This window comes from Mercenaria mercenaria, unplaced genomic scaffold (genome assembly GCF_021730395.1).
Source record: "Mercenaria mercenaria strain notata unplaced genomic scaffold, MADL_Memer_1 contig_2991, whole genome shotgun sequence".
Classification (NCBI taxonomy): domain Eukaryota; kingdom Metazoa; phylum Mollusca; class Bivalvia; order Venerida; family Veneridae; genus Mercenaria; species Mercenaria mercenaria.
This window is the reverse complement of record NW_026461088.1, coordinates 1-23,184: the sequence shown is the minus strand read 5'-3', so window position 1 is coordinate 23,184 and position 23,184 is coordinate 1. Positions and strand designations below refer to the sequence as shown.

General features: G+C 33.4%; 1 protein-coding gene across 1 annotated transcript; it reads left to right on the top strand.

Annotated features, from left to right (window-relative positions):
- Positions 1 to 1,171: 1,171 nt before the first annotated feature.
- On the top strand, positions 1,172 to 22,681 carry LOC123525770 (obscurin-like). The gene is made up of 5 exons (XM_053533687.1): positions 1,172 to 1,237; positions 18,217 to 18,276; positions 19,102 to 19,741; positions 19,987 to 20,250; positions 22,296 to 22,681. The coding sequence occupies exons 2-5, from the start codon at positions 18,274 to 18,276 to the stop codon at positions 22,592 to 22,594; spliced, it is 1,206 nt and encodes a 401-aa protein (XP_053389662.1). The 5' UTR covers positions 1,172 to 1,237; positions 18,217 to 18,273; the 3' UTR covers positions 22,595 to 22,681.
- Positions 22,682 to 23,184: the final 503 nt, after the last annotated feature.

Here is a 23,184-nt window from a genome sequence, read left to right as displayed (position 1 = left end):
GGTTTCGATCTGCAAAACTTGCCATGTGGGGTGTATAAACCGTCTCATTTCAAGTAGAATGTATTCTAGCAGTGAACAAGTGTGATTTAAGCACTCGCTCTGTATGAATTTGCGCAAAAAGGGGAAATTAGGATCTACTTACAATACTATTGACTTCTTTCGGAAGCAAATTTTCGACCGAATTACTGACCCTATTCCTATTTTCTACTGATAGTCTTAGATTTTACAATATAAGACATCTTTTGCTTCTCTTACTGAGATGGGAATGAATATAGCATACGCATGCAATATGAAATAAACACACACATTTTCGAGATATAGAGTATTAGACATGAACCGTTTTAAAAGGCACATCCTGCATCGTTATACATTTTACCGCTTCTTTCATTCGAATGACAGTTACTGTATTAATGTTCTTAATGTGCTGTATTAATGTTCTTAATGTGCGTACATGTATGTCGAACTGAAATATTACGTAACTAAAAAGTGTTTCATTTTCGGCCAAATGCCAATGAAAATTGCAACTGATCTATATGGTATATCACAGGCTGTTGTAAAATATGTAATATAAATGCTGCGGGTACACGTACTGTAGCCACGGTTATATCTAACGCATTCCTACATATAGAAATATTCATATAACCAGTAACTGATTTGATTATACAGTTTTGTTTTTCTTTTTTGGTAATTGATTTTAATTTAGATGTATCCATTTATTACCTACTATTTATGACTTTGAACGCGTCACTGTTTCCACTGTGGTCCTTACAGTACTATGAAATATACATAATATGATTTTGTGAAGATATATCTCAATACCTTATCTGTGTGTGCTGTACTTTATCCAGACACCATATTCACCAGGAAAAAAAAGCATTTGGATTAGTTTAAGGATTCTGGGAATTTATAATGAGCATCATGGAGAATATATGTGTGTTATGGTGTAAATTTATTGCATTTTACACTAGATTATTGAAATATTAATTAAACAGTGAAAACAATTCCATATACTTTACAAATATACGAAACTATACTGGGATTAGAATATAAGTTAGACCGCTAACTTAAAGGCAAATTGAAAAGAAAAAAGTTTGTTTTTAATGTAAAATGCTTTTTTCAGTCGGAAAAAAGGCAATAACTTTGCATTCAGGGCGTTCACCTAGTGAACGATTTTTTGACAACAATTATCCTCATCTGAAGCAATGTTACCGTGAAAGATTGATTCCAGTACTCACGAGTAAAAAGATCCTATTATCTTATTTGTAGAAGAAACAACCTGTTTGATTTTACAGATTGATCTCAATGTAGAGTTTTCTATTATATATTTATGCATTAATCACATTAAGGAAACTGGAAATACATTTGTTTAGACTGTATCGAAATAAACCAAGTTTATCGTAAACTGTTAAAACCTTAATACATTGCACACGCTGTCTACATATCGAGTGAATTATTAGCATGTAAAAATAACACGAAGATCTCAGAATAATTCTTTTTCATTATGAAATAGGATATTATCAGGTTTAAGATGAAAAGAATTCTAACGTACGAAATGTCTTTGCTTATCAATTTTCAAAGTCATTAAATTCGGAAAAAAAATTACAAATATTTGACGTGTTATTTAAAAGCGAGTTGAATACCTTTTTTTTAAATTTCATTGGGAACTGGCAATATAAAGATATAGAATGAAGCATATCTCGATAACAATGTGCAACTATAACCTTACTAATTTCAACTTTATTCATGGCCTGCCACAATAGCAAACAAAAAGAAGCAAACAAACTCAAGCCTAGCGGAGCCTTGTGTACAAAATCAATGCGAAATTCCTTTGAAAAAAAGAAATAAAACGAAGAAAATGATAGAAGATTTGGTTGGAGTCTGTTTACGAAATGGAATGAAATGTGCTACTCCGTCCCGCTAGAAATATAGCATGAAGTTCAAAATCACAGAGGACAAGTAACTGATAGTCCCGGTTATGAATTGTTCGTTTGCATTTCTGTCAATATTTGCAGAATTCATACAGTCTTACATTCAGCTCTTTATTGACATTATGACTTCATTAGTAAGTTATATATTATTATGCATATAGAAAGTGACAAAAAAGATTTATTACCCTTAACTGCGATTCGGCTTGTCTATGTCTAATTGTACATTGTATACATTTGAATTAAAGAATATAAAAAGCTCATCAAATTTACTTATAAGGTTTGAATTTAATACTCAAATTTTCTGAACTACGCAAAATGTATCCAATATCCTCGCATGATAACGCCTAGCGTCCCTTTCAAGGATGATACTATGCCCTTTCTTGAAACGTAGCGAAATAATATGGCTTCTAATTTTCTGTAATGTATGTTTCGTTTGTACGTAGTTATATCTGAACAAACATGTATGAGGTCGGAGAATGGAAAGTGGACATCGGAAAGCAGAGTAAAAATAGAGTTTTCTCAAAGGATATTTACATTAATAATTTTACAGCATAACCTCTACAGACCAACATCTGATTATATATCCAAAATTTATTTTATGCTAACTGATGAAATACTGTGTTTTATCAGTGAGATATAATCCATATCACTCACTGCGTATCACTCACTGTATATATAGCTTTGCCGATCTACTTGTACATTGAGTATCATTTTTAAATTATTTCCTTAAATAAGGATGAAAATTTTTGTAGCCGCACTTTGTTTTTTTATAGTCTATTTCTCGATTCAAGTTATTTTACTTAATCTGAATTTCATAATGTTATGCAGCAAGAAGTAAAATAAAATGGAACTTTATGTCGTGTGCGTCTTTCACGTACCAACACGTCTGACGTCATGTTCGTTTATGCGCGTCTGTTTCCCGCGCTAAGATTAAAGTTTGTTGCAAAATGCATATCTCAACATAATTAAGCATAAAATAAAAAGAAAATTATATAACAGTGTTAGAACAAATTAAACATCTTAAGGTTCATTCTATCGGAAATATAGTGGGTCTAAATAATTTAGATTGGCGAGTTTGTTACTGGACAAAAGTCATAAAAAGTATACACCAACAGATTCGTCTTGGAACGAAGTATACGACTAGATAATCAAACTACGACTACGACTCTTTCATAAGTCGTACGACGACGAATTTAATAACAAAATTGGTCATGTTTTTTTCAAAATCAAGGGTTGCTTCAAAATACATGCGGAGTCCATTTAAAATGTATTAATAGACAGACAAGACATGTATCTAGTTCCTGCCACCCTTTAAATTACCCAAACTTTTTCTAAAAGGCTAACAATTTACGATTGAAAATATACTTTAAAATGCTTCAGACGATTGTTTTCATCGTGTTTTGTTGACATGACGGACTACTTTTTTGTTACTATAAATACTAATATTGCACGGTGAAAACGTGCCCGATTCCCGCCAAATATAATAAAGGATAGTTCTTCACGCCGTTTACCTGAAGGGAGAGTTCTTTATCCCGATTATCACTCTCGGCAGATTTTATAGATCCAATAACACTATTCTAATAGTACTGACAAAAAGTATTCGAAGAAAAATCTTTTTTTTTCAAAATATTCTACAACCTGAAATGAAATCTAGATTATCTGATTCATTGAACTATCCAACATTTTTTCAAACGGTCTACTTAATATGATAAAAGCGTTATCGTTCCAAACTTTGTAAAAAAAAAAAGTTCTTACATCCATTACGTTTTTTAAATAATTTGACTACCTCAGGGGCGGATACAATATTTGGTGTAAGGGGGCGTAAACTATTTGAAGACTAGAGCAAATAGGGGGATCCGGGGCATGATTCCCCGGAAAACTATGAAAATAATGGATCCATTTGGTGCATTCTGGGCGTTCTGGGGTACTTTATTTGTTATTGACAAAGGACAGGTTTTGTGACAAAATCAACACAAATAACATGCTAATTATAGTCACGTCTTATGAATTGTAAGACTTATTCTTGCGCGAGTATCTCGGAATTTCTTAGCCGTTCATTTTTTGAGGATTTTCATGGGGAGGGTTTACCTAGGACTAAAATAAAAAGTATTTTTCGGAGCTCATGCAAACTGTCAGATTTTAAATGTGCCAGCATAGCGAGCGAGAAAAAATGCATTTTTTTATCAGTATAAAAACAAGACAAACAAAAAAATAACAAAAAAATATTTTTTTTTTAGATTAACTTCTCTTTGTTGTCACTATAAACAAAATGTATATATATATATGTGACAACTTTTTATAATTGACCGTAGGGAAAAATCAGGAGCATTTTTCTGTGTTACTTTCAAATTTTAGGTGTATTTTTAGATACCTGTTCCTGGTAAGGAGTTTTTTTGTGGACTTTTTTGTGGACTTAAAAGATCAAAACTTACTTCCCTTTGTTGCTACTATATAAAACGATTATTCTTGAAACTTTTTATCGTGGTTGTTAGAATTGGATATGTCATTGTTTTGGCTTTCTGTCTACCAAACTTATAGTTTTGTACAGAAAATGTTTTATTATATCATCTACCTGACGAGCATATATTTAACATCCTGGCACTCTTGTTTTGTTTTGTCCATGCCAAGATGCTGTCTTGGCATACAGTATGTATGATGAAAATGTCCTCAGGCAGGGGACGTTGCTAACTCTGTTACAAATTCTTTTTGTTGTTTTTTCTGGAGTTGTTGCCCTATTTGATCTTGTACATATGTTTGAAGAAACTAGAGAATTACTAGCCAAAACCACATTACCATGGGAAGCGTGAATATGTGGCTCGTAAAGTTGTCACATATATATATATATATATATATATATATATATATATATATATATATATATATATATATAGTGACAACAAAGAGAAGTTAATCTGAAAAAATCTAAGTCCACACAAAAGTACTTATCAGGTAGCCTTAGGTCAAAATACATCAAAAATTGGATGTAACATGCGTGTTGTACTACAGAAAAGTAGTCCCAATTTTCTCCTAGGGCTAATATTAACCCTTACCCTGCTGAATTTCTATAATGAACTTGTCCATTTTTCAATTTGGACAGTACCATTAACTGTTAAAAGGGATGCTTACCAAAAATATACTGATTGAATGGCGAACAGTGCTGATCATCATCAGACTGCATGGGTGTGCAGGCTGATCATGATCTACACTGGTCGCAAAGACAGAATAAATCATGTTCAGCATGATAAGGGTTAAAAGATTAGAACTTTACAGTAATAGCTATTTATAGTAACAGCAAAGGATTAGGGGCCTGGTTCTTACTCATGACACACCATCTCATGATGATGAACATTTTTGCCATTGTACATCAAAATCCCTCCATGCATGAACAAGAAATGCTACGGACAAAGTCATTTTTGTATCTGACCTTTGGCCTCCAAGTGTGACCTTCGAGCTAGGGGTCTTGGTCTTGAGCATGACAGCTCGTTTCATTATGGTGAACATTTATGCCAAGTTATCTAAAAGTCCCTTCATGGTTCGCAGAGTTATTGACCAGACACCAAAAAGACTCTATTAACCTTTGACCTCTAAGTGTGACCTTGACCTTGGAGCAAGGGTTTGGGTCTTGTGCATAACACGTTGTCTCTTTATGGTGAACATTTATGCCGAGTAATTACGAAATCCCTTTATGTATGGCAGTTATTGACCAGACAGAAACAGACCCTTTTAACCTTTGACATCTAAGTGTAACCTTGACTTAGGAGCTAGTGGTCTGGGTCTAGCAAACTTACATTGAAACACCCAGAAACATTTTCTATAAAACAAGTATGAAAGTCTTACACTTTTTCTACAAGTCTATTTTATAAAGTTACAATTTTTATGTAGAACTATGCTCAGAGAAGTTGAAGATTAATCAAAGTCCACACTTTTAACTTCCCTATTCATAATATCATTAACAGTTGTGAGGCTAAAAAGTATTTTGTAAATTAATAAAAAGCAAGTTCTTCATTCATGACAATTATTTCTTTTTCCCTAATTCTTGATGTTTCTTCTCTGATTCCCCAAATGTGTTTGGAAATAAGATTAAACATTTTGTATTATCCCTGTAGCCATTATGTTACAATTTTATGTAGAATTATGCTCACAGAATTGAAAAAGAAATGTTGCACTGGACATATATTTTCCATAAGAGTACACCTTTCTTAACTTCCATATGCATTATGCAATTAGTAATTGTTAGATTTCAATGTATTTTGCAAATTATTCTTAGGCAGTTCTTCATACATGATGCATACTTTTCTTTCTCTAATACTTGATATTTCTATTTCTCTGATTCTAGAAAAATGGTAGTACATTCTGCACATGTATGATCCATCAAATAGTTCAGTTTTTGTTGACCAGTGCTTTAAACAATTGTGGCCTTTCAGATGATCATCTGAAATGGAAAAAAAATAGCCATTTTTACACTAGTATAAACTTTACATGTTTTATATATTCATAAAAACACAAAATTTTAGAATGTAAAATCATACAACTATAATATTATCAGTCTGACAGACATTATCAAGAAAATGTCATTAAGAAGTGGAAAAACAGTACCTTACACAAGTAATAAAGACTAAGAAATACAGCTTTGAATTCAGACAGATGATATATATTTGTCTGTATGTCTTCATGCATTCCATTTTCAACTAGCACTATATATAGGCACATGATCACTTCATGTTTGTAATGTATACTAAATTTCTTATGCATTGTTTGAAACTGTGAGTAGGCATACACAATGTGCAAGTGTATTTGTGATATTTTAAAGGACATCACTCAATAAAAAGTAACCTGAAATGAAGTCTTGCAATATGTGCATGCCTACTTCATGTTGATAGTTTCATATCAACTTACTTTTGCACTGTGACACAGTATGAAAACTGTAGGAGGAGATGAAATATAATTCTTATAATATAAAAAGGGGCATAACACTCCAAATTTAGAGTTTAGGCTAAAATAGATAAAGGCCTTTACATTTAAGGTAAAAGTGTATTACAAGTTTCAAGGGCATTGGATAGAAATTGGGGGAGGAGCTGAGTACATAAAGAACAAAAGAAGAGAAACTGTTACTGTTTCATTTAATTCAAGATTCTAAAAGGACCGTAACTTTAGAAAACTGTCATCAGATGTAAAATCCACTATAGTATGTGTATAATTCTGCTGCTTGGCCATGAAGTATACCATGACTCATTTGAATATGATGAAATCTGCAGAAAGAGAGTTTTAATGCAAACGGTATGAAGTAAGTTATGATATGACAATTTGAAAAAGAAAATGACATAATAACTGAAGAAACAAATAATCAAATTTGATAGTCCTGACAATATGTGCCTGTCCACTTCATGCTGATGTACCAAGTTTAATTTGAACTGATAAATAGTAATTACATAAAAAAAATTAATAAATGCAGCTCTAAACTATCCTGTATCGTTTGATGTCTACTGTTCATAATCTAGCTAAAGCTCCAGAACTGGCTGTATTGAGGGCATTTTGTTCACCATATCATACTGTAACTAAAAAAAAAGCCCAACATGTACATTTATATATACATAAATATTTCTTTCACAATTAACTGTGATTTCTCTATAAATTTCTGACACTTCACATTAAAAACAATTTAAAAGTACAATGTACATAATTCTAAAATCAGTTATTATAGTTTGCAAAATAAATGCTGATTGCCATATCTATTTTCAAAACACTTTTAAACACCTACCTGTATAAAATGGTGTGTAAATTGGCAGTCTTCTTCTTGGCAATTTTAGCATTCATTGTCCCATTATTTCTTTGAATAAATTTGTATCTTCATCTGAAATAAGTATAGTATAGTATAAAAAAAACTATGAGGAAACATATTGGTGGTTTTCAAAATAATGAAGCAAAAGTGTGACATAGGGATTGGAAATTCAAACCTATTTCTTTTGGTGGTCACCTATTTTTTTATGATAGCAAATAATTCAAATTTCAAGGAAATATACAACTTTGGGAAAGTGTTGAGAAATACCAATCAGATAATATTTTGAACAGCCTTCAGTTCATAAGTTCAGAGAATTTCCAGTAAGATGGGTGATAAATATTGCAGTGTTTTATGACAAGGAAATATATATAACAGTAATTTTTTCTCAACATATATGAATAGGTGTTTGTGTATAGTTTGAAACTTATTTAATAAGTGTTTGTGGACTTTGGTTTTTAAAATCACCCTTTCTGCACAAATCTGATAAAAAAAGAAAATTTTACCTAGAAAAGTTGTTGCTAAATGAAAAATAATTAACATTTTATTATAAAACCTATTTTTTTCTCACATTTTGCAGGTTTATAAACCACATTCCAAATTTCAAAAATGTCTGGTGATTTTAATTTCTAAAATTGTCAACTCAAAATTGAGTTATTTAAGAGATGCACAGGGGACACATACTAAAAATCAGTGTAATATTCATTAAGTATTAGTTTTTCTGTTCAAAACAAGATTAATGGTGATCATTTTAAGACAAAAGTCTATTGAACAATTAGTTTATTCCACAAAATAAGTACAAAACTGAAAATTTTCACAACACAAACATGAAAATTCAGCAACATGTAATGCTTTAAATGAAAAATAAGTGACTTTAAACACAATTAACACATTGAAATCATTTAGTTTTCATGCACTGCTTATTCAAAGTAGAAAAATGACAAAATGCCATGCATGATAAATGGAATGGTAAAATTCATACATACTATATAATGCTACTAATTTTAAGAAGATGCACAGGGGACAAATGGCAGCAAAATATATATTCATCGAATATGTTCATAGTAAGTAAAATTCTTTCAACTACACAATACTCGCTGCTGAATATTTACATATGTAGGTAAATTTTAATTAAAATTGAACTACACAATACTCGCTGCTGAATATTTACATATGTAGGTAAACTTTAATTAAAATTGATGTTTCCCCTTTTAAACCTGAAAATTGCCAACTTGAGAATATGCAAAAAATAAAATCTAAATTGTCCTGGGATTCTTATATAATGCTTAATTATCAAGTAATGCCTGCATTTATTTATACTTACACACTGCTAAGAATATAGAACTGCCACAACATATTACAGTATAAATGCTATGATAATTGATGAATGTCAAAAAAAAAGTGCAGAGGGGACATCACTTTGGCTTAATTTGTGAAGCTGAAAGCTGCTTTTGTAACCATTGTAACTTCCATTTAGAGGGAAATAAAGTAAAAACCCATTTTAATTAAAGAATACTTACAAGGGACATTTTTGGGTGTATAGACATATATGAAGATTCTGAGAAAGTTGATTTATAAAACAATAAAATCATAAGGTATCTTCGAAGCTGTAAGGATAAAGATCTTAGAAAAACATCATGACCTAAGAAAAGTAATGGGGTTATGCAATTGTAGTGTTCAACTTTTACATTTATCACTATTTTTTATGAAGGGGCTTCCATCACAAGACATGAACTATTGGTTAAAGAATAAAATGTAGTTAATGAAAAGAAGTATTTTGTTTTAAATGTGCAGAGTTTAGATTTCATAAGAAAAGCCAAAGCTGTGACCATTAAGTTTGGTTTGAAAAAGTAAAACACAGTTGAAAACTATCCTTCATGCAAAATGTCACACTTTTGGTGCAGAGGGGACAAAATTAGCTATATAGTTTAAAATAACTTTAAAAATGCTTGAGCCATTCATCTGAAATTGCACATATTTCTTGAATACATTGATTTGGATATGATTTGCCCCAAAACACATTTTAAAACTGAACTGAAATAAAGTAAGGTGAAAAAGAAGAAAAAGCTTCATTATTTTGAAAACCACCCATATAAGGAAATCAGCATTATATATGGAATTTTGACAAGTGTGGATTTATGTATCTTAAAACTACCCATGTAGCTTCATTTCTTTATGCTGATTCTGTAGGTCTACAGCACAGTCGATTTATGAAGTTGAACAATTCATGCATGTCATGTAAAATAAATAATTATGATACTATTTATTAATCACATCTTGCTGTAATATAGGCCTACTGTATGTTATTTCATTCCATTGTATAAATGTATAAATTTGTTGATATTTTGGTGCATGATCATGCTTCATTCAGGCCCTTGACCTTGTCAGCTATGCAGCGGTGTCCTTTCTTTGGCTTATTTATAGACATTGTTCATTTTTTTACGAAATTATTGTACAATATATATAGAACATTGACATTTACCTAGCTGTACTGTTGGTCGACATCATGTATTCATGTTGAACAAGAAATATCAATGTGAACGCCCAGCACAGGTTCAAAAAGTTTGCAAATGACATTGTTTCCATGGTGCAAGTATTCATTCATCTGAAACAAACACATGACGGATTAAATGCACAGTAGACCTTGATTCTAATTAATGTTACTTTAGAAATATTGATGGTTTTTGCCGGAAGATGCAGCACGTCCAATCAGACATATTTTATGGCATAAATGCAGATTCTATGTTCAAATTATGTCAATTCGAATGCAAAAAGTACATCAACGTTTTTTCTATGACAATGATCTATTCTGTCTATTCTGTTCGATTCATTATCTATGAAACAATGCGTTAATTCTGCATCGACTCTATTTCAAGATCTGAGAATGATTTGTTGTAGATCTACCAGTGGATCTAATGATATTCTATGGTGGCAGTGATACAAGCATGCATATGCTATGTTCTCCGCCCAAAAATTGGCAAATCATTCTCAGATCTTGAAATAGAGTCGACTGATTATCAACCTTACTTTGAACTCGTTGCAAAAATAATTAATTTATATAAATCTATATAACTTTGCACTTACCATTGTTCCTAGTCCCAGAACAACTCGACCTGTCAAAATATGTAAACATGAGGGAGGCCTTTTGACAGGACAGTCATGTAAACTTCCGAAGGAAATAGTCCAAATTTATTCCAGTTACTTCCATATGCGATATTATCGTGAATTATAATTATATGCATAATGTATCGCATACAGATTTAAGCATAAATTTAATGTTTGTGAATCCTGTGCTTTAACTGTTTTCACGTTAAGCGCCGAAAATTATGAAATCCATAAGACCATGTGCTCAGCCTGATCACATTTCTACGCACTAACACATTTTTGTGTGAAAAAAGTATGCTGAAATTTACATTTTATTCTGTCAATTACTTTGTGACTGCAACCGTTTCTAAAAATAAAATTGACACATCTGACTTTTATGTGTATTGCCCTTGTAATGATATTATGGATTTTTGTCATAGATACGCATGTTTATCTCAAATTAGTTGTCTGCATGAAAAAAGAGAAAATAAAAATTATCTGAAATTATCGACTCTAAAAGGCACTTTCATCAAATTTATATAAAAATTGATTGCTCGCAGGAAGTAGATATATTATCTAGGTACGTTTTGGTCACAATTTTAGGCAGAATAATGCTTGAATGTAGCAGCTGTCGATTTTGAAAAAATATGACCACCTAAAAATATTTTTTTCTGTCTTCTGTCCGGATTTTCGGGTATAAGTTGGTATTTTTCAAGATATATACTTCAAAGGAGAGCTAAATCATTTTCAATAGGCATTTCATTCATCAAATTACGTAATTCTTCAGTAAAAATTCGCAAAATGGTTGTAAAGACAAACACTAAAATGTCGATATTTTGGCTATAGAATGTACCTTAAGTTTCAATGTAGCCTTCTGTAGATTGATACAACAGTTCAACACAAAAAAGAGATAAAAACTCATTATCTAATTACAATAAAAAGACAGAATTTAAGTGATAAACATTTGAATTCAACATCCACTCTTGACAAACACTCAATTTAATTTGAAAAAAATATTTATACTTGTATATCAATCATAAAAAAGAAAAAAGTCAAATCACTCAAATAAACATTCACCCACACAAAAGAAAATAAAAACAAATAGCAATGGCAGAAAAAATAGTTGCAGTTATTCAGATCCTAATAGATATTTTTTATATCTGTTTTTTGAAAGAAGAAAGTGAATTCATACATCGAATATTCTGTGGAATGATATTCCATACTTTAGCACTATTATAGCCAAATGACCTTTTCATATAATTTGTGCGATATTTAGGTATTAAAATATCATTATGTACAACTGATCTAAGGTCATAAATTTCATTGCTGGAAAATGTTAAAATATCAGATATGTAAGATGGTACAAGATTTTTTGTAGTTTTATATACCATTACTCCAGTATGGTATTTGCATCGTTCAGAAAATTTCATCCACCGAGTTCTTTTAACATTTCAGATTTACTTGTCTGCAGCTCTTTATTCAAAACAATTCTAGCAACTCTTCCTTGAAGTGCAAAAATCTTATTTAATGAACCTTTACTGCCTGTATACCAAACTGTACAGCAGTAATCTAAAACAGACAAAACATATGCGTTGTAGAATAGTTTTTTCATATCCTCTGTTAAAAAATAAGCAATCCTTTTCAATAGTGCAATTTTTTGTTAACTTTTAAACATACTTTATCTATTTGCATATCCCACGAGAGTATTGTCAATATAAATTCCTAAACTTTTTGAACTTTACATTTTCAAACGACAGATCTGCCAATAGTTAAGTAAGTTAAAAATTGCTGAAATTTTGCGTTGTTGTGTTTTGTACATATTAGCTACATTTTGTTTTCATGGATGTAACAGCATGTTTTTTAAAAAAACACCATTATTCAATTTATTTAAGTTTTCTTGGAGTTTATTTTCATCAATTTTCATACATAAATCAGATTCATATATTGTCGAGTCGTCAGCGTATAGATCAATATTCCCTTTCGTTTGTTGATAATGCTATGTCATTGATATAAAGTAAAAATAACAGGGGCCCGAGAATTGACCTTGTGGAACGCCGGAAGTAAACGGTTATTTGTTCGGATCTGAAGTTACCACTTTGATCAACTGTTTCCTGTTAGAAAAATTTCGACGGAAAATTAATTGTACTTTGTAAATTATACATCTAGTTTAGGGAAAAGTGTGATAAAAATCAAATGCTTTCCTTAAGACAAGAATACAGCACCTACACACTTTCCAGAACTACGTCTTTAACCAGGCATTATTAATCGCGTAGGACTGTATGGCATGAATGATTGGATCTAATCCTGACTGAGTTCGTGTATGGTATTAGATTTTTTGAAAAAAAGGATTGTATTTGAATCGCTAATGTCTTTTTAAATAATTTTTGATACTGTCGATAAAATTGAGATAGGGCGAAAGTTGTTTGGATCTTCTTTGTTTCCTTGTTTCAATACATATATAATGAAGGTATGTTTATTTACATACGTAGGTCCATATAATCGTGCACTTACATATTTACGCGTACACGTATAAAAATTACACGCGGACGTATAGATTTATGAGTGCACGTATAAATATATACACCTGCATGTGTGCAAGAGTGCACATACACGCGTGCACGCATTTTTTAATACGTGCACATATAATTTGAAATATGCGCGAACGCAAAGCAGACCTTCGACCCAAATTGTATATACCATAGATAACTAACACGACTAAGCACTGTTGAAAGCGGGAGTAAATTATTTTTCAAAAGGAATATGTGACAACACTTGTGAGTTAACTTGTGCTATAACTAGTCTGAATACATTGGACTGCCCGTGCGTGTCTTAAGTTCCTGTATGGAAATACATTTATACAAAGCAAACAGTTGAAAACATGTGTATTTACGGTAAATGCCACAGGTGCCTATATGTATATAGGGAAATATGTTCCTACGGACAGAATTTCTTTAAACTTTGTGTACTGACTGAGAATCAAGTTTAAAACGGAAATATGTATTAAAATCATAGGTACCCTGGCTTGATCATGAATTATCTGCCCTTGAAAATCAGAAAATACTAAAAAAATCCATTTTTCAAGCTTAGGGCAGATGATGCAAGATCAAGGCAAGAGAACTGTGCATTTTAATTTTTGTTTCTGTTTCAGACTTCATTTGCAGTCAGTATACAAAGTTGAAAGAAATTCGGTCCATTGGAAAGACCAGGACTTTGCGTTATCATTTTTTCATGTTCACAGTTAATTAAGGACATTTGCAACAGTCTTTATATTGACATGGGGAAACTTTTTCTTACAGAAAGAATTTCTTCTTTAAACTTTTTTTACTGATAGAGAATCAAATCAAAAACAAAAATACGAAATACAACAAACCATAGGAACCCAGCCTTGGTCATGAATTATCTGCCCTTGAGAGTCGGAAAATACTGAAAAAATCTACTTTCAAGGGCAGATAATTCAAGATCAAGCCTGGGTACATTTTGTTGTACCTATGATCTTTGATACATATTTCCGTTTTAAACTTGATTCTCAGTCAGTACACAAAGTTTAAAGAAATTCTGCCCATAGGAACATGTTTCCCTATATACATATAGGCACCTGTGGCATTTACCTTAATATATCTGCTTTGCTTTCTAACTTTATTGCCCAAAACACACGCATTAGTCAAGTTGTATATCTACGTTGCTTACTTCAAGCTGAAGGTGCCTTGTATATGACTTCTACTTGACGTCAAATTGTGACGAAGCCTGAACGATTCAACCAAAATCGACACCTGTATGAGAGCGAATCAAAATTACGTGGGATTATATTGTACTTTTAAAACCTATAAAGAAAATTCAGGAACTTCAGTATGGCAGAATATTGAAATAATATCTAAAACGTTTTAAGATAATATATTAATTGTTTATTAATATATTTTAATTGCATGAAATATTAACTGCAATGATTACAAAATAGCACCGAACCAGCGCAAAACAAACTAAATTTATTACTTTTTGGCACGTGTAAGTATCTTAAACGTAGGTATCATACTTTAAAATATTGGTAAAAATGTCGTCACCGGAACTGACGAAACCTCGCGCGGAATTTTGTAAATTTAAAGGCATTGAAAAATGATCATTGAAACTTATATAAATGCACGTGTCGGCAGATATCTTGTTTCTAAATCAAGAGATTTTCCAACGGACTGGTATTGGTTGCAGGCTATCGTTGGCTCTGGAAATATATCATCTAGGAGTTTGTAAGACGAGCTGCCACAAATTCAGAGCCACGACACCAGAGAATATCATTTAACCATAATATTTCAACTATACTGGTATACACAACTAGGCTTTGTTGGCTTTTGTGCCATGCTAATTTCCAAATGCTAAGATGTCGTGCGCTCGAGATAAGATGTTGTATGCACGAGATAATATGTCGTGCGCTCGAGAAAAGATGTTGTATGCACGAGATAATATGTCGTGCGCTCGAGAAAAGATGTCGTGCGCAAGAGATAATATGATGTGCACACGACATAAGATGTCATGCGCTCGAGATAAGATGTCGTGTGCTCGAGATAAGTTATCGTGCGGACGAGATAATATGTTGTGCACACGAGATAAAATGTCGTGCGCTCGAGATAAGATGCCACGCGCACGAGAAAAGATATCGAGAGCACTAGATAAGGTGTCGTGCGCTCGAGATAGTTTAATCTTAAACAAAATAAATGCATGTTCTTAATATACCACCGTAAGAACGCACGCATTGCGTTTTAATTTACTGAATAAGGTTAGGATTAGGTTTAACCTAGATTTTTTGTGTGCATTTAATGCATGTGTACGCTTAATGTTGGAGAATTAATCCCTTCTAATAACACTCGGACAACACTTTCGTAGACACTCTTGTAAATGAATGTGACAGATGCATATGGAGAGACAAGTGAAAAAGTCATTTACTACCATAAAATAACATTTTAAAGACATGTCGAAAAAGGCATACACAGAAGACCATGAGCCTATCTCATAAAAGAAGGCAATTATTGAAAACAGGCTTGGTTCCAGGGCCGGTTCAGAGTGCCCGTGCCCACCCACTCCCCTCAGTCAGCTGAGAGGTGAACTGTACTCGTACTCATCAAAGTTGCACTCAAAATGCGCACAGTTCATATCTTTATTTCAAAACTTTTTAGGACGGAAGTTGGGGGTACCTCTTCCCGTATAAACTCCACTCTATGCACGTTGCCGATGATAAGCTGGTACCACCAATCAAATATTTCTGGATCCGATTCTGAAAAGCACCCTAGGTAGAAAATGAGTCTTCTTGCACGTTTCAATGTCAGACGTGCTGTACTACATCGCGTTCATTTTGTATCGATTCTTCCATGAGTGATACTTCTGTAACTGCACAACGATAATCGATAAATACGTGTATATCTTAATGTATAATCAATAAAAAGCAAATTGTATTGTTTCTTTAATGTTTCCAAATACCCTTTACATAAATACACTATTAGACTATTTCATTATCTGGAATGTCAAACAGCAAACTTTGGAAGTACAGTGGCAGTAGGCAGTACCATGCGGACATTTCGGCGTGCAAATTTAAAATCGCAGCTGAATTATTAAAACCATGTAAAACAAAAATATATAATCGTAGCGGGTAATTTGCAAAACTAAAAATAAGGTTGAATTGTTGTCATAACAGTGTCAATAACATAAAATAATTATAACATATTTATTTCAATTTGTATTCATTTTGCATATGTTACTACGGCAGGAATACGTTTAAAACTCAGTTTGACTTTTAACATTACAAATGTACCACTGATTCCAACTATACAACTAAAAAGTAATAATAACAGCGTAGAGATTATATAAAGATCGAATATATGCCACTCTGTTCTTCATTTATATACGCTGGCAAGCACTCCAGGAAAATACAATTGGGATCATGTATATGTCATGTATATGTTTATTTAACAGGAAACGTATAAAACTATATTTAAATTTTCATGTGACAAGTCCTGCATTAAATAAGATAATAATTTCGTGAAATCGTCAACAAATATAGAAATTCTCCATATACAGTAACCCCTAAAGAAAGTTTGTATCTTTTAGCGTCAACGGTTTGTAGCTTTTAGCGAGCCTAAAAATGTTGTATCATGTAGCGTTAGTTTTGTATCTTATAGCGAGCCTCGATTTTGTATCATTTAGCGTTGGTTGTATCATTTGGCGTCAGTTTTGTATCATTTAACGTCAGTTGTATCATATAGGCTAAGCGAAGTTGTATCATTTAGCGTTCCCATACCTCCACATTGAACGTACGCAGGCACTGCATCTACTCTATTAAACCTATGTTAAAGCTAACGCTAACCTTTAGTCACTATATTGTACATGCAACAGAGGCGATTTAATGCTGGCGCTAAGTTTTGACCATTCCTAATGGACGGCCACAAAAGTACCTAATACCTTATCGGGAATTGGTGTTAGCCTCTGTATTGTGTTCATACGGCTATTCTATGTGGCGTATGGTCCCAAGTTAAAATAATGGAAGCCACTCTCTTAACTCATTAGGGAAAAACATACCATGTATAAGTATATTGTAAATGAAATTAACTTCTGACTAAATGCATTTTTTGTGGTACTAGGCCACATTTATAATAAAGGTATGCCGAGTGCTATCTAGATGCTATTGTTTGGACAGTCACCTTGAGCTGGTGTAATAATTCATACTTAACCAGCGTTTAGTCTTGGGGATATAGTAACATCCGTTAGCCCGAGGCATGTCCTGTATCTAGAATGATTAAAATGTTTGGTGCATTAACTTGGTGGATGATAAAAGTTTATACTTTGAGTAGTCTGCGTGTGCTTGTAAGTGCCACAGAACATAATGACGCTTCCATGCATTTTCGACGTCGGCTTGTTTTGAACAAGTGCTTGTTTTGGGGATACCTGTTTTCTATTAGTGGATCTTTTTTATTGTTTTCTGTAAACCATTAGTTTAATGTATTTTTGTTTTCCAGTATTGTAATTAAGAGATATGCATAATATCACACGATATTATTTTTATCTAACGAATTCATATCTGACCCCTAGGAAAACCTTTATGTCATATATTAAAAGTTGTAACTACGTTTCTTTTTGTTACTTAGTGTAATTTTTTATTTTTTTTATTTTTTCTACACAATGTGAAAACATTTGATAGAGGTTAAAAGAGTTTGCAATATGTTACGAAAACATCATATTTCCTCAATGCTACAGCATTCATAAAGTATTTTATTTTCATACCATTCGATGAAAATTAAAAAGTAAATCTGACGAAAAACTTAAATGTCCCCTAAATATTAGTAAAATGTGTCACCTGCCGCTGATAGATATGCATCTTTAACCAGACAATTGTTTTTATATAGAGAGAAGAATACCTATAATGTCAATATTCTATCATATATTTTACAGGTCACGACACTGTATGATGAAACTTCTGATGGTAGCTTACTGAAGAAAAAGACGGCAATGGTAAATTATTTTATCCGTGTCTCTTTTTGTTTTATTCCGGTTCAATTTAGATTTTTGTTACCCCAAAGAAAGTTTTTCAAATAAAACACAGAAAACATAATGGGGGAGAATATTAAAATTAGTTATAATATAATAATATTAAAGTTCTACTGGGTTTTATTACGAAATTAGCTTGAGAAATGAATCAAGTTATCCGATAATATAACTTATTTATGAACTAGTGGTTGGATATACATGTAGGTATCATTTTGATGTGAAATTCGACATCCAGTAATTTGCAGTCAAAATAGTGGTCTGTTCTTGACAGTTTGTCTCTCGACACAGATATATTCACACTGTTTATAGGTAAATGAGAAGAGAAATTTGTGCTTTACAAGCAGCTTTTGTAGTTGAGGTCTTTATTCGGAGATGATTTTTAACATAGTTTTGACAATTTGATAACTCATTAAATAAAGTTCAGTCCCCAACAATAAAACAATTTAAACCTAGGTTCCGTACGTGCGTCTGTCAGAGAAAATGTAGCTTTCAGGAACCAAAACCCTCCCGCCTGTCGTTACAGAATTACTCCTTTATTTTTATTCCCCCGTCTTTGGAGCATACCTCGAAATAAATTGGAGATAATTCTTTTACACTAATCAGCTGCTCTTACTTGTATGCATATATTTTTTTTTTTTGATTTACAAATGATTTGCTCCTTTTTTTGGCACTTTTTACGCAAGCTATTTGCTTTGGTTGGATACTGCAATGTCCAGCATGACTTTTGTTTCAATAATATATTGATGCTGTAATAACGAAACTGTAGTCATTTTCACGAATTTTTCACAGAGCGAAGAGGATATAACAAGAGGCCATGAACTTTATTTGAGACATCTTTTACTATTGGAACAAGCTGCTCCTGAATCTTTAAAGGCTGTTATAGAAAGAGAAGTCAGTAAACGCGGTAAAAGCCTAGCATATATATTAGCTGAGCGCAAAGACACATTCAACAAGTATCACAATGCAGAATTTCGTCAGTTGTTTAAAGGTGAAGAGGCCATTACAGACATTGATTTGTGGGACACAGTCGTGCTTTGTACTATAGTGCAGGTCTTGTTCGATTCACACTTAGCTACTGTTGAGCGTGAAGCAATAAAAATTATAAAAGACCAAAGGAATAACTTAGATTCTTATGCCCACTCTGCTTCAATCAATTACAAAACATTTGAGGAAAAATGGGATCCGTTGAATTCGGCATTGCTAGAGCTTATTACGGGTATTCATGACGAGAAAAGAAAATTTGAGTGCACTCGAATGATTCATTCATTTAAATCAGAACATATAAGAGTTAGTTTAGATCTAATAAAAAGAATAAAACAGACGAATGATGTCAAAGTGCATCTTCAGATGGTCATACAAGACAAAGTAGCTCCAAAGATACACGGCGATATGGATGAAACATGTGACAAAGACGAAAAAGACGACCATAGTTTGTGCTTTCATCTTAATTTGTTAATTATACGACTATATATCTCTATTATTTATTATTGTTTTCTGCAGCGGCGTATTTTAATATAATCTTTTAAATAACCAGATAAAAAAGAAAATCTTACAATTAAAAACATAATAATGCCATAACAAGCAATGTTATAATGAATATTTCAATAATTTATCACAATTTGAAAACAAGCGTGATGAACTTTGGGTGACATTTGATTATTGTGTGTGTTTCAGAAAATCCAGTATTCACAGAATCTCTTCGAGACATGTTAGTTTATGTCGGTGATCCAGCTATTCTTACATGTAAACTCAACGTTCCTGAGAACGCAGTCACATGGCGACATGATTACAAACTGGTAGAACAAACAGAGACCCTGAAGTTTCTTACTGACAGATGTGCACATTGGTTGGCAATTTCCTGCGCGGAGTTGTCAGATACAGGAGAATATTCTTGTTGTTGTGGCAGATCTTCAACTAAAAGTTTCCTCCAGGTTTTAGGTATTAAAACCCCTTGTTTTAAAGAAATGTCACAAGACTGAACCCACGGTTTTCTTCATACTGTGACACATTTTTCAGAATTCTATGTTGTGTTAAAATTTTTAATAATATTCTAGATCACTATCTAAGCATATTTCGTTTTATTACAATTACATTTTAAACCGTTTATTTTCTTCTTTAAATATTATATGGCTTCAACCAATTGTGATCGTCTTTAACCTAAACTATAAATAACAAGAGCTGTCACTAATGGTGACAAATGCCCAAGCAGCACCTTGACCTTTGACCTGGTGACCCCAAAGTCAGTAGGGGTGGTGTACTCAATAAGTACTATCAGCTTGTGAAGTTTGAATGTCCTGGATGAAGTGGTTCGCATGTAAAGTGCCTTCATGCAAAAAGATAACGCTGGCCCCTGTGACCTTGACCTTTGACCTGGTGACCCCAAAGTCAGTAGGGTTAGTGTACTCATAAAGTACTATCAGCATGTAAAGTTTGAATGTCCTGGGTGAAGTGGTTCGCGAGTAAAATGCCTTCGTGTAAAAAGTTAACGTTGGCCCCTGTGACCTTGACCTTTGATCTGGTGACCCCAAAGTCAGTAGGGATGGTGTACTAAATAAGTACTATCAGCTTGTATAGATTGAATATCCTGGGTGAAGTGGTTCGCATGTAAAGTGCCTTCATGCAAAAAGATAACGCTGGCCCCTGTGACCTTGACCTTTGACCTGGTGACCCCACAGTCAGTAGGAGTGATATACTCAAAAAGTACTATCAGCATGAGAAGTTAGAAGGTCCTGGGTGCAGTGGTTCGCGAGTAAAGTGCCTTCATGCAAAAAGTTAAAGTTGGCCCCTGTGACCTTGACTTTGTGACCCCAAAGTCAATAGGGGAGGTGTACTCAATAAGTACTATCAGCATGTGAAGTTTGAAGGTCCTGGGTGCAGTGGTTCGCGAGTAAAGTGCCTTCATGCAAAAAGTTAACGTTGGCCCCTGTGACCTTGACCTTTGACCTGGTGACCCCAACGTCGGTAGGAATGGTGTACTCAATAAGTACTATCAGCATGTGAAGTTAGAAGGTCCTGGGTGCAGTGGTTCGCGAGTAAAATGCCTTCATGCAAAAAGTTAACGTTGGCCCCTGTGACCTTGATCTTTGACCTCGTCACCCCAAAGCCAGTAGGATTGGTGTACTCATAAAGTACTATCAGCATGTGAATTTAAATATCCTGGGTGCAGTGGTTCGCGAGTAAAGTGCCTTCATGCAAAAAGTTAACGTTGGCCCATGTGACCTTGACCTTTGACCTGGTGACCCCAACGTCAGTAGAGTTGGTATACTCAATAAGTGCTATCAGCAAGTGAAGTTTTAAGATCCTGGGTGCAGTGGTTCGCGAGTAAAGTACCTTCATGCAAAAAGATAATGTTGGCCCCTGTGACCTTGACCTTTGATCTGGTGACCCCAAAGTCAGTAGGGGTGGTGTAATCAATAAGTATTATCAGCTTGCGAAGTTTGAAGGTCCTGGGTGCAGTGGTTCACGAGTAAAGTGCCTTCATGCAAAAAGTTAACGTTGTGACGAACGAACTAACGAACTAACGGACGGAGAGTTGAAAACTAATATGCCTCCCTTCGGGGACATAAAAACATACTGAAGTGATTGTTTTAAATATTCAGATTCTGTTGAACGTTGTACAATGTTAAACTGCTTTTATCCCAACATGTTTCCTGAATATAAAACATCTTTGTTCCCATGCTTTATGTCTTGCGTTATATTTTACTTTCTGGTAATATCGAGATTGTGTTATTATCATTCGTATAATGCTTTCATTAATACAGGAAATGCGGTACAACATGGTAACTTTGACATCTTGACCACGCTGTTGTAAATATTCCAACGAAGTGTTTAGAATTTTAAATAACATTACATTATATACGTTAACATGCTTCCTTAATAAGGACACAATATACATACATGTATTAGACGATTAGTTACATATGTAATTAATGATATTGCCTTTCAATTTTATTTAAAATGTTTTCAAAATGTATTCGACATAGAAAAGCGTTTGAAGATTGTAAAGGATCTACATGTCGCTACCATCGAACCAGATGTCAGAGAGAACATGGATATTGTTCTTATTTGTAAGGTCAACCTACATACGAGTACAGTGGTCTGGCGACAAAATGGCGATGAAATAATATCATGTAACAGACGTCTATCCTCAGTTAATGTATTAGAACATAGACTGACTATCAAGAAAGCACAGTTTGAGGATGAGGGTGATTACACAGTTCACTTTGGAAGTGTTTCGTCATGTGCAAAATTAGTAATAAAAGGTACTTCTATGCTTGCATAAAACCATAAAATTTCCGTTTGGACCAATTTTATTCTGAACCGCATGCCTCGAAAATCGAAATCACGAAACTACGATGATGAAAGTCGAAACCACGATGTTGAAAGTCGAAACTACGATGAGGAATGTCATGTCGAAAGCAGGCTTATAAAAACACGAAACCACGATGGTGAAAACGCGAAATGGTCATCGTGGTTTTGTGATTTCGACTTCTACCATCGTTTTTTTTTTATTCCTTTGTTTTGGGTTTACCTCCGATTTTCTACAGTATTTTAGATTTGTAACGGCAGACAGTTAATCTAAACAGTGTTCCTGAATTCTGCATTAGTACAAACCTATTATTCGCAAGTAACTGCCAACTTCACACATGAATCAGAGATGAAGGACGAATGATGTTAGACACAGTGTATTTTATCAAATCGTCACGGAGAACATACGCCCCGCTCGTGGATCGAACTCACGATTCCGCGATCCGTAAATCTGCGTTATCCCTATTGAGCTAAGCGGTTGGACTTTAAAATTTACTATCGTAGTTACGAGTTTCCACCATCGTATTGTCGATTTCAATGTTGTTATATTTTCCGGTCCTTCAG